At 51.6% G+C, this 12,472-nt stretch overlaps 1 protein-coding gene across 1 annotated transcript in view; it reads right to left on the reverse strand.

Annotated features, from left to right (window-relative positions):
- The window catches only part of ADARB2 (adenosine deaminase RNA specific B2 (inactive)), a 527,763-nt gene that overhangs the window by 149,929 nt on the left and 365,362 nt on the right, over window positions 1–12,472 (reverse strand). The window contains exon 3 of the mRNA XM_005564500.5: window positions 8,175–9,064. Coding sequence (XP_005564557.2) covers window positions 8,175–9,064 — 890 coding nt within the window. The remainder of the gene's footprint in view (window positions 1–8,174; window positions 9,065–12,472) is intronic.

Raw genomic sequence — 12,472 nt, forward strand, 5'->3', positions numbered from 1 at the left:
TGTCCCTGTCCTTTTTGGTGTAACGATGAGTCCCAAAGGAAGGGAGCTCGGCCATCCTAACGGAGCCGTTGTCTACCCCAGGGAGGCTGTGGGTTCCCTGCTTACAGAGCCACCTTCCCACAGGGAGCGAGCCCCTCTAGCCTCCGAGCTCCATGGAGGTACCCAACGCAGCGCTAGCCAGGAGGGCGGTGGAGCCCCTGCAGGCAGGTGACCCGATCCGCTCCAGCTTTCACCTCCCTGAGGGCTCCCACGAGGCTCCCATGCACTCAGGGGTCTCCGACCACCAGGACGTGATGCCCAGGTGTGTGTCCCTCTCCTGGCTGCCTACCTCCCCCCACACAGTCGGGCTCTGGAGTCCTTCAATCAACTCTTCCCTGCCAGTCAGCCCACCGTGGTTTCTCCCTGTTTGGAACTAATAACAAACACTTTTTGTGTCACTCTTGCTGTGCTAAATCACAGACCTCTATTTTGATTAACAGTGTTCTGTGTCCTCCATCAGCCTAAAGCCCTTGGGGGCTGGGAGGATGGAGCAGGCTGGAGTCCTGAGGATGAGCCCCAGCCCCACAGAAGCTGAGCTCTGCTGTCTGTAACTGTCCTCCTTGCTCCACCCCTCAGTGATTAGACTTTGGGCATGGGACTCAGGTCTCCGGAAACTCAATATCCTCCTCTGTAAAACAGACCTCAAAAATTTTAAATGAGGGTTACTGTGCACGTAAAGTACTTAGAAAAATGTGTGACCCAGATTAAGTGCCTGGGAAATATTAGCTGCTAATGGCACTATTGTCATCATCAGTAATCATGGCTATGAAATAGAGGGAAGTGGTGAAGCTTGGCTCACAGGCCCTGCTTAACTAATGAACAGTCATATTAACCATATTTGAAAATTCTGAACATGGCATTGGGAATCTATAGGCTTAAATACACACCAGTGACATATTACAATTTCACTTAACATGTTTTAGTAGAAAGTAGGGAGACAGAAGCTATTATATAAATGTATATTGTACGCTGCATACATTGTATAAACATATATTGTGATTGCATGCACATTGCATAACATATGCTGTACATTGTGTATACATTGTGTGAACATATATCACAATTGTATATGCATTGTATACACATTATAGAAATATATAGCATACATTATATATACATTGTACACAGGTATAGTGTATAAGTGTATATCATACATTGTATTTACATTGTATAAATGCATAAATGTATTGTTAAGCATCTACGAAGCCTCTAGTGCCTCATTAAGGAGGGATTTTCTGAAAGGGTTTTTTCCATGTGTAACGACAATGAGTGACCTCTCACTTTCGTTCTGGCCATCACAGACCCAGGACACGAAGAAAGCCAGAAGGTTTGGGGAGGGCTGGATCTGCAGGACTGTTTTTCCTTCCCTGAAAGAACACCTTGCCTTCCTGCGTGGACCACAGGATGGTGTGTGTGGCCACAAAACCCAGAAGGTGAGGTGCTGAAAGAAAGCAAGCTGCTGGGATCATTCCTGCTTCAAAGCAGGTGACGTGGCCACCGGCGTGTGGGAAGAATGGTCCAGAGACACAGGCAGCCAGCTGGAGTGGAAGGGCGTCCTGGGGACCCACCCCCTGGAGGGCTTCACAGAGAACGGAACCGCCTGGGGAGAGCTGGTGGAAAACAACAGAACTTCACCGAGGACCCGGAACCTTAGCTTCAACGAGGCTTAGCTTGTCCCCAGTGACTGAAGCCTCCCAGGGCACTTAGCTGACCGGGGGATGACCGAGGGGAGTTGGGGTTTTCATGCTGGTCTTCCAGGGAAGCCTTAAGGCTGGCCCAAGTCTGGAGGAAAAGCTGTGTGTGGGAGTGACATCATCTTAAAGCCCATTCTTTGGAAGCCATCATGATGAAAAATGGCACGCGCTGCTCTTCAGTCTCACCTCCTTCCACCCTTCTCAAGTAAAGCAGGAACAACACACCCATCACCACTTCTAAGACACGAGAACTAACTTCAAACAAGCCAATTGTGAAATTCCGATTTTTCTCTGTAAGTAAGTTATGGAATTATTGAAAGCCGTTAGGTAAGAAGGGCTGATTCCTACCTAACTGGTCTGTCTTCAGTCCTCTCTCCCTGAGTTACACACTGAGACCTTTGCCACGATAGAAATGACGTTCGTTTTAATAGTGGATTCCTGGGCTTTGTGATCGGGGGGGTTCTTCTAGGGCCCCCACTCACAGCAAGCCCTTTGTAATTTTACACATAAGTGAAATCAAGAGTGACTGTCCACACGGGGGGACAAAAAGAGTTCCTGCCAGAAAAAGGGCAGAGGCGCGAAACCAAACTCAGCACACTGCAAAGACGCTTGGCTCCTGACCGGCTTGTGATTATCCGTCCTCCACTCGATTTATTCACAAAGTGAGTGAGACTGAATGGCCAGTTTCTAGCCAGAGTGGACTGTAATATTTGAGTGAGGGAGACAGGAAAAGACCTGAAAATCATTAGTGTCCCTGCCTCAGGACCCTGGCATATCCGTGACCTCTCTGAGTGCTCTGAGAAAAAATGAGGGACGTTGGTGGGCACAGCGGCAGACAGGTGGCTGCTGCAGTCTCCCTCTTCCCACGGGACCCTCCTCTTCCTGGCACCACACTCTTACTCCCTTTCTCACTCTTCAGTTGCAAGGAGGGATGCATGGTTTTTTGGCAAATAAAATATAAGACATCTGGTTAAATTTGAATTTCAGGTAAACAATAATAACTTTTAAATGTAAGCTTGTCACTGTATTTTATCTGGCAACCCCTTGCAAGGAGCCTGCAGACCCCAAGCAAATGTCTCCTCTTAATCTAGGAAGCACCTTCACCCAGGATGGGAGCGACATGAGCCATCAGGCTTTTTGTTTGCTTTTAATATACTTTGGTGTGGGAATAAGTATCTCAAGGAATTGAACCCGTAATTGCATCATAAAAACAATGATGCTAATAACAGCCAACAAGCGAGGAGCGCTTACTGTATTGTTGTAGACACACAAGCCTCAGAACAACTCTGTGCAGAGGAGAAAACAAGCCACAGACTCGTTAGCAGCTTGCTGAATTAAAGATCTTTTGGTAGGTCTCTGAAATGCTCACACAGGACAAGCAGGTTTTTCCTACCTCTGCACAAAGATCTGGTGACTGTAAGTCTTTCTCTCTAGTATAGATCTATATACACATATATGTGTGTGTGCATCCTGCACAATAGTGTGTGAGAGAGAGGAAGAAACAGAGAGAGAGAAAGAGACAGAGAGAGAGACAGACAGACAGAGAGGGAGAAAGAAATTGCCCTGGACTTAGCTCTGCACATCAAAGAAATGGCGTCATCTCGACTGGCTGCCTCAACTGATTGAAGCCATTCCCAAGAACTGGTCATGATTTTTCTGCAAGGATTCAGCTGCATATTTCTTGGTGTGGGGACAGAGGATGAACCCCTTGGGCTTTCCTCTCATTACGGTGTCTCTGGTGGGAACAGTTGGGGATGCAAAGCCACTATGATGTCAGATAGGAGAGAAACCTACGGTTCCCTCAGCCCTTGAGGATTGCTTGGTGAGAATGTGGAGCCAGGTCCATCCAGGAGGTGAAGGCCCAACTCTAGGCTTCTTCTCCCAGGGACTTCACAGACACTTTTTATGTCTTTAATACCTGCATTCCCAGAGCCAAACCCACAGTTTCCAGTTCAAACACCTTGTTCTAGTGCCTTTTCCACTGCCTGGGGATGCCCGAGGTGCCACCCCTCCCTCTCTGGGTTCCCAGTCTCTCTGAGTCTTTATGCAAATATAAAGAACTTCTCGTTGGCAGTGAATAATTCTCACAAGGCTGGGTGGCAGTGGAAAGTTTTTTTTTTTTTCAGCAAAACGAAGATTCTTTTAAAATTTTAGAAAGTCATTCAAGGAACTGTTTGTCTTTCTGAAGGCACTAGTTTGGAGTATGGACTGAGTGTGGGAGAGTGCGGGGTGAGGGTGTGTGGACAACAGGGTGTCTGTGCCTGACATGAAAATTTAAAAAACAAAGAAATAAAGGGGGTACTTGAGGATGAAAGGTAAACTCACAAACGAGTCAATAAACTTCCTTTTCAAAGTTACTGAGCACACAGGTGACTTTTACTGATTGATTTATTTTTACTGGCATTATAGTGTACTTTATTCTCCTTTCTAAATAGTTTTCATGGAAAGAAAATGCTGAAGAGCATTCCTTTATGGTTGCATTTTTGCTTAGGATTTCTTTTCATGCTGGGGTGGGGAGCAAACTGAAAAGAGATGTAGGTTTTGTGATTTTATCGTTTTTTATGATGATGCCTCCAGGTAGCACATATTTATATCCTGACACCGTCTTGTTCTTACTTCTGAGTACCCAGTTAACCTAGAGGAGTCCTGAGTGCACTGCAGATGAGGAAAGCATGAGAGATTTGCAATGGGCCAGGCAGGTGCACCTGAGCAGGCACTGCCCCTATCAGCTGATACTCATGGTGACTGGCCTGCAAACCGTCTGCCAGCACTGTAAACCCTACCTGTTTAGGTCTGGTGTGAGTTCTAAGGAATCTGATTAATGCCTGCTTTTGACACTCTGGCTGACTCAGATCCCATGAAGCTGAAGGGTTAGATGAGTCCAATCCTGAGAAACACCCTCAGGTGCAGGAAATAGTGAAAATCAGATGCGGAGAAGCCACACCTGTGATTTTAATCTTTATGAGAATTCATGCTTCTGAACTTCCTCTTTCAAAATCCAGATGACACACAAGTCTATCGTACATCTTTACCACTGGAGAGTGACTTCAGGTGTTTATAAGGAAGCTGAGATTCTGAATCCCAAGCACCACCACAACGATCACCCTTACAGACACTACTCAGGTCTGCGAGGGCCTTTGGGTGGCCCTGCTTCCTGCGAGCTGTCCTGGCAGGACAGAGAGACTCTTCCCGCCACAGCCCTGCCATTCCAGGCTGAGGCTGTGAGCAGCACCATGACAGGCTCTGGCCGCACTGTCTCTCAACAGCGTGGGTCTCTGACCACTCCACAAGCTGGAAGTGCAGACCGCTGACTTCCCTCGAGAACCCACTGGGTTCCTGCAGGAGGCTCCTCAGCGGTGTCTAAGCACACCACTCAAATGATTCGTATGCACCATCACATTGGAAACTTGTTTTCATTGACTGTTACTTAATGAGGAGACTTCCCTCCAGGATGGTTCTGAAGCTTCATTCGTAAGAGCAAGCCTTTGGTGGAGAGCACCGAGCAGACGTGCAGCATCTTTGCTGGCTTCTACCGAAACACCATGTGGATCCAGACGTGGGTTTGTGGGTTTGTGGTTCTGCACGTGGAAGCCGGCCCTGCATGGGGTGAGCCTGGGACTGTGGGCAGAGAACCCAGGTGCAGAAACTGCATCGTTCCAGCAGGAGGCGCTGCTTCCAGGCTCCCTGGACGGACTCCGGCAGGGCGGCCTTCCCCGCTCCATCCCCCGGAGGTGGGACACAGCCCGGGAAAACGCACGGCTTGCCCTCCAGACACGGGTGCTAACAGGGCCGTCAGACAAGGGCTGGGGACTGAGGCCTTTAGGAACTTCAGCTCCAGAGCCCCCATGCGGTGGGACCAGGGGTCTGCCTGAACAGAAGCAAGCTGTGTAGACGGGGGTCCGTGAAGTAGAGGCAGGATTTTGCGGGAAGGTTGGGGCAGAGCAAGGAGGAAAAGCCACATTTACAGCAATTTCTGAAATCTTTTCATTTTTCTCCCCGAATCACATCCATAATATGATTTGAATTTAATAAACTGCTGAAGGTTCCTGGCCCTGAGTCCCAGTGTCCTCCCAGCCCCGCCCAGTTGTGGGTGCGCGTGGGGAGCGGTACAAGGGAGGGTAATGGGCCCCTGGAACGCTGCGTGCAGAGCGGTGATGAACGGCCCGAAACCCTCGCGCTGCTCTGCGCCCTTCATCACCCAGTCCGGGTGGTTAGGGACTGTCAGAGAAAAATAATTTAGCGGCCACGGCTCTAACCGATGTGCTGCATTCTGGGGTCAAATGACTATTACAAAGTAGTAGCACTGCCTGGTTTCTCCATCGTAAGAGCTCAGGGCTGACAACATGAAAGCAAAAGGCATTGCAGCCAGAATTCACTGACATCCTTCACATTTTACATGAGTGGGACGCAGGAGAGGGACTGGGCAGGCGTGAAGGACTGTTTCCTGCTTAACAGATTCAACAGAAGAGTGGCAGGCCCAGCTGGGTGAGCAAAGTATCCCAGCAACGGGGGACACGCCCCAGACCGTGGGTGCTGGGGCTTCTCAGAGAAGGTGGCAGGAGACCTGAGCCTGCCAAGGTTGCACCCAAGGTCGTGGGCAGCGTTAGGAGGGCTCTCTCCCAGTGCCCCCCAGCCCCCTCCGCCCTTACCCCCTCCCCCAGGCTGCAGGGGTGAAGTGGCTTCCCGGACGGTCACTGGCTGGCAAGTTTAAGCTACAGACAGTGCAGAAACAGGGTGAAAAAGGAAGAGAGAGGGGAGTAAATAAGAAGGAGGCATAAGAAAAGACCAAGCCAGGCCCCAGCACCCTTGTGAGGAAGTGCCCAGGGACTTATGTGGAAGCCGTTCTTGCTGTCCACCACCTTGTTTTTACTTACATTGTGTTTTTATTTGAGGATGAGTTTGGACAGCAAGACTGACAGAGATTGTGATTTAAATCCCTCTAACCCACTCCTTAAAATGACCACCGGATATTCCACAAGTACTTGAAAATGAATGAATGGCTTCCTGAGGGCAGATGGCCGGGGTGTGCCCTACCCCATGCCGGCCAAGAGTTCAACGAGCATTGGTTGACAAGTGAATAGTGAGCACTCAAACCCAGTCACAATTCAAGATGAGGGCTCTGTCACGACGCACGTGGTCTGTGTCACCCTGCAGTCTCCCTGAGCGGCGTCTGGGGTTCGAGTGGGACCTGTGTTCATGAAGAGATTTATGATCTCCCCAGGCAAAAGAACAGATTCTGTCCTAGGTGTTCGGATGTAACGATAGTAGCGATCACGGCCATAACTTACAATTACTGCATACTTAGGACGAGTCCCGCACTGGGCTAAGTGCTTTTTGACTATGTGAAATGTTTCTTTCCTTGATTGATGCCAAAATGAATAAAGATAATTTTCTATATCTGCTACATTAGTGATGCCCACAAATAATTCTGAACATGATAAGAGAAAAGATAATTTGCATAAATCAGCCATTGCAAGACTTGGCAGGATAAGATTGTTTTAAAATGGTATCAGAATAGTTTCTGACAGATATGAGGCAGGAGAATAGGGTCTGGAGGCCGGAACATAAGGCCGGTTGACACTGACTTCCTAGAGCTGAATCAAATGGAAATACTTCAGCGATGACAGGAAATGTCCTCTCCATTTACACAAGGCCTGGGCCGAATAACCAATGGAAACCTCTAGAGGGTATTTAAACCCCAGAAACTTCTGTAAGGCGCTCTGGGGCCCCTGTGCGCAGGTGCTCCCACCCTGGAGTGTGCTTTCTTTTTCCATAAATCTCTGCTTTTGGTGCTTCTTTCTTTCCTTGCTCTGTGGGTTTTGTTCAATTCTTTGTTCAAGGCGCCAAGAACCTGGACACCTTCAACCGGTAACACCCAGACAGAGCTGAGAACATGTGAGTGAAGGTAAACACAGGTTAGAAGGCCGACTCACAGCCGCGCAGGAAGGAACCAGAGGGGTCCTGCCGGGCAGAGTGAGGCCCAGCTCCCTACTCTCGCTCCGGCCTCTTCAGTCTCCCAGCGCGGTTCTCTCTTGGACCAGGGACCCCGTCTGGATCCTGCGGGACTGGGCGGCCTCCCCGGCTGCACCCAGGCACAGGGCGCCTCCCTGGTGGAAACTTGACCCCAATTGTACCCGGCACGACCATCCGACCCCACGCGTGGAGACCCAGCACCCACAAGGCCTGGCACGGGGGAACCGGCCCTCCCCCTGCAGACAGAGGCACCCTGGCAGCTCCCTACCCGGCCTTGCCGTCTCCTCCCGGGCAGCCGCATCGTCACCCTCAAAACCGCCGGCAGCACCTGCTCTCCGGTCACCTCGCCAGCCCGGGGGAACATTCTTTCCCCTCCCGCTCCACGCGGCCGCTCCTTCCCCGAGAAGCCCGGACGCCAATCCCCACAGGGAAATGTCGGGGTCCTCCCGCGCCCCCCGCGCCCCTCACCTGCGGCATTGGCGTCCTCCTGGCCCTGCCGGGTGCGTGGCCGGGCATCTGGATGTCGAAAAGCGCCTGCAGCGCGGCCTGCGCGGCCTGACCCCGGGCCAGCTTCTTGCTGCGCCCGGAGCCCTCGAACGTCCTGCCATCCACGCTCACGGCCATCACGAAGCTCCGCGCCCGCCGCTCAGCCGGTTCCGCCAGACACACGTAGCGCAGCCCAGCGCGCAGGCGGTTCAGCAGCACCACTGGATTGCGCTCACCAGGGGCCGCGGGGGTCGCGGGGGTCGGGCCCACCAGGTCCAGCGCGCGGCACAGCAGCCGCCGTCGCCCGTAGGCCGCGGACAGAAGCGCTGCGTCCCCGGGGCGGCCTCCCGAGAGACCGGGGCGTGGCGCCGGGGGCTCGAACTCCTGGAAGAGCGTGTCGGGGAAATCCGCCTGGTCAGAGGTGAAGTCCGTGCCAGGGCCCGGGCCGCCACCCATGGCCAGATGCGCCTGGCAGGCGTTGGGGAACTGCACGAAGGACCTGAGCGCCAGCTCGGCCGCGCGCATTTTGGCCTTCTTCTTGGTGGGGCCCGTGCCCTCGAACGTGAGCCCGTTCACCTCCACCGCTACCGCGAAGACCGGGGCGTGCACCGGGCCCGTCTGCGACACTGTCCGGTACTGCAGGCCCGGCCTCAGCTCGTGCAGCTGCACCAGCGCGTTCTTGGGCGCCATGGACCACGACAGCTTCTTCCAGACCAGCTGCAGTTTGCACAAGTGTCCTCCATTCCCCTCCTCCAGCGGCCGCTTCCTCTTCGCACCGGGGGCACCGCCCCGGGCCCGGTCCCCCAGGGGCGGTGGCCGCGCGGCCAGGTTGCCCACATTGCGGTTCTCCTTCACCTCCGCGCTGCTGGTACCTGGAGGGGAGAACAGACCAGTCAGGACCCTGGGCGAGCGCCGGCAGGTCGATGGGAACAGCAGGCAGTCCCCTAGGGTCCGAGTCCCTTGCCCCCAGGCCAGGCCTGAGAAATGACTGTGGCCACTGGAGGGAGGGAGCCCCTGGGGGGCCTATGGCCCATGCGGGGAAGCAGCGTCCCTGGTCCCTTGCTGAGGGCCTGTGGCTGGGAGCTGTCCTCCTCCGGGCTGGCTCCTGCTCTAAGTGCGGCTGTGTACCCCAAACAGACAAGCGCCCCTGACTTTGGACAAGTTTTGAGCAATGTCAAAGGTCAGAGACGCCTTTCCTGGGGTGGTGTGGCCTAGTGTCCCCCTTCCCACCTGCTACAGGGACCTCCAGGCCCGGTGACCAGTGCCCCCCCAAAACTGAGGGGAAGGGGGTCCAGCCCCCAAACTCTACTTCCTCATTCACAGCCAGAGGTGAGACAGGTGGCGTCTCCTGAGACCTCCCTGGAGGGAAGGATAGGAGCCCGCCCAGGTGAGGCACTGCGGCCTTGGGGTGAGTCCCGGTCTTTCTCCACGGAGGAGGGGCACACCTATTCCGTAACTACGGTCAGTCCTCTGTATTCCTGAGTTCCCCATCTATGGATTCAACTAACTGTGGAGAGAAAGTATTCGGGAGAAAATGGATGAATCACTATGGAACGTGTACAGACTTTTTTCTTGTTATCATTCTCTAAACAATACAGTATAACAACGATTTGCATAGCATTTACATTGTATTAGGCAGTATGCAACATCCAGAGATGATTTAAAGTACAGGCATACCTCCTTGTTTGGCTTCCCAGGTATCGTGTTATTCACGAATCTGAGGTTTGTGGCAACCCTGAGTTGAGCAACTCTATCAGCACCATTATCCCTTGCCATGCACTCACTTTATGCCTCTGTGTCACATTTTGGTGATTTTTTTTTTTTTGAGATGGAATCTCACTCTGTTGCCCAGGTTGGAGTGCAGTGGCACGATCTCTGCCCACTGCAACCTCTGCCTCCCAGATTCAAGCGGTTCTTCTGCCTCAGCCTCCTGAGTAGCTGGGATTACAGGCATGCACCACCACGTCTGGCTAATTTTTGTATTTTTGTAGAGATGGATTTCACCATGTTAGCTAGGCTGGTCTCAAACTCCCGACCTCAGGTGATCCGCCGGCCTCCATCTCCCAAACTGCTGAGATTATGGATGAGAGTCACCGCACCTGGCCACATTTCGGTAATTCTCAAAATATTTCAAAGTTTCCCGTTATTGTATCTGTTATGGTGCCCTCTGCTGTGTGATCTTTGATGTTACTATGGTGGTTGTCCTGGGGTGTCATGAACCACACCCATTTAAGATGGTAAACTTAGTAAGTGTTGTGTGTTTTCCGACCGCTCCACCAGCTGGCTCTTCCCTCATCTCTCCCTCTGCTTGGGCCTCCCTGAGAAGCCCCAATATTGAAATTAGGACACTTAATAACCATGCAGTGACCCCTTAGTGTTTAGTGAAAGGAAGAGTCAGTCCTCTCTCACTTTAAATCAAAGGTAGGGAGGGAGGCATGACGATAGCCAAGATGGGTCAAAAGCTGGCCCCTGGCAGGAACCCAGGCCACTCGCTTGGTTTCTGCCCCTGGGAGTCTTACCACCTTCATGAGACAGGCAAGCACTTTAAAAAGACCTGTAATGTCCCAGTGTTTTCAGGGTAGGTACCAGGGGTCGGTGGTCAGGAGCACAAGCACAGCTCCTTTGGAATGCATTTTGGGAGCGTTGGGCAAGAATAAAGAAACACACGCCTTACTCAGCAATTCTGCCGCTGGAGATGCGTCCTACAGAAACCTTCATACCCAGAGGCAGAGCTGAACAAAGGTGTGCACTGCAGCATGGTTTCACAAAACTGAAAACTTTGAAAATGCCCAAGTTTCTATGGTTAGAGGAATGATGAGTAATCAGTGATATAATCACACTACAGAATATATAGAATACTGTACAGCAGTTGCGTCTAATGGACTACGTCTGTATGCTTCCACGTAGATGAATCTCAAGAAATAGGATGCCAGATAGCAAAATTGACTTGCAAAATAGCCCATAGGGTAGGATATTACTATTATAAGAACACCAACGTTCTATATTCTTCATGCAGTCATCCATCTGTGACAAAACTGCTGATGTGTGGGTAATAAAGATCCAGTCCGGTCTCCCCTGGGGAGCGCAGGAGGGCAGTGCAATGAGGGGCTGGGGGTGACTTCACGTGTGACTGTGGTGCTTTATTTCTTTTGCAGAAAATGTTCTGAAGTCAATTTAGCAAAATCATCATTTGCCAGCCAGGGTGATGGATGCATTTGATGATGATTTCATTTTTCCGGACTGACCATCCTGGACCACTGTTTTCTGGCAAAGCTGTTCCATTAGGGAATCTCAGCCATGGATGACCCCACAACCTGCTGGGTCCATACTGCCCTCACTGGTGAATGTGCTTCTGGAAGGCTCCATGCAGGTTTACCACAAAATACAAAATTACGGTAGTGAGCTGCGCCATTGCCCCTCCCTGAGGCCTGACTCCTGCAGAACCAGACTTTGTTGTTTCTCATTGCCCCCGGCATTCCTGGGGAATGTATTAATGTCCGATTTTCTCAGTGAGGAAGTTCCTTTACTGAGGTTGCAGAGTTTGTTAGCTGGTCGAGGTGCAGTTCAGTCCCAGGCATCGGATCACTCTCATCTGTGTTGTTGCTATAAAGGTGATTTTATGGAAACTGATTACTTCCATCATTGTCTTGGCCTCTGTACAGTAAAACCCTTTTCTGGGCTCTCCGGAAGAGGAAGAGGAAGCTGAACCCACAGGCTGCCCCACGTGTGACCGGATGGTGAGCTGTCCCAGGCAAGAACACACAGGCTTCCCCTCACTCACCGGCTTCGTCCGTGGAGAGAGGCTCTTCTGCTGGGTGTGGATGAGTTTTTTCCATTAAGCAAGTGGAAACTTGAGGCAATTTTCACAGCTAACCCACAGCTTAGAAATAGAGGTTGAGTGTGGCTGGATGTTGACACGTGGACTTGCTGGCCATGTGGCCCGAAAGCCAAGCAGGAATGAGACCTAGCTGGCCCAGCCCCACGTTCCCTGCCCCTCAGCTTATGACATCATTGTTGGAGAATAATAAAAACATACATTTCGCAAGCACAAAAGATGCCTTTGAAAATCGGGCAGCTTTGCGAGGTATCCTGACACTGGAGAATGTTCTTTTCAGGTTGCACGCTGCCTGCCCATTCAGCTCGGGGTGGAACCATCCGTCTCTTGGCCTCAACTATCATTACCATCTGGGTGCTCCTGCAGAAAGCTCTTGGCTCTGCTTTAAAAGTGCTCTCTGTTTGCTAAAATCTCTATTTCTCATTTGAATTTTCCGAATTGTGAG

This window comes from Macaca fascicularis, chromosome 9 (assembly GCF_037993035.2).
Source record: "Macaca fascicularis isolate 582-1 chromosome 9, T2T-MFA8v1.1".
Lineage (NCBI taxonomy): Eukaryota > Metazoa > Chordata > Mammalia > Primates > Cercopithecidae > Macaca > Macaca fascicularis.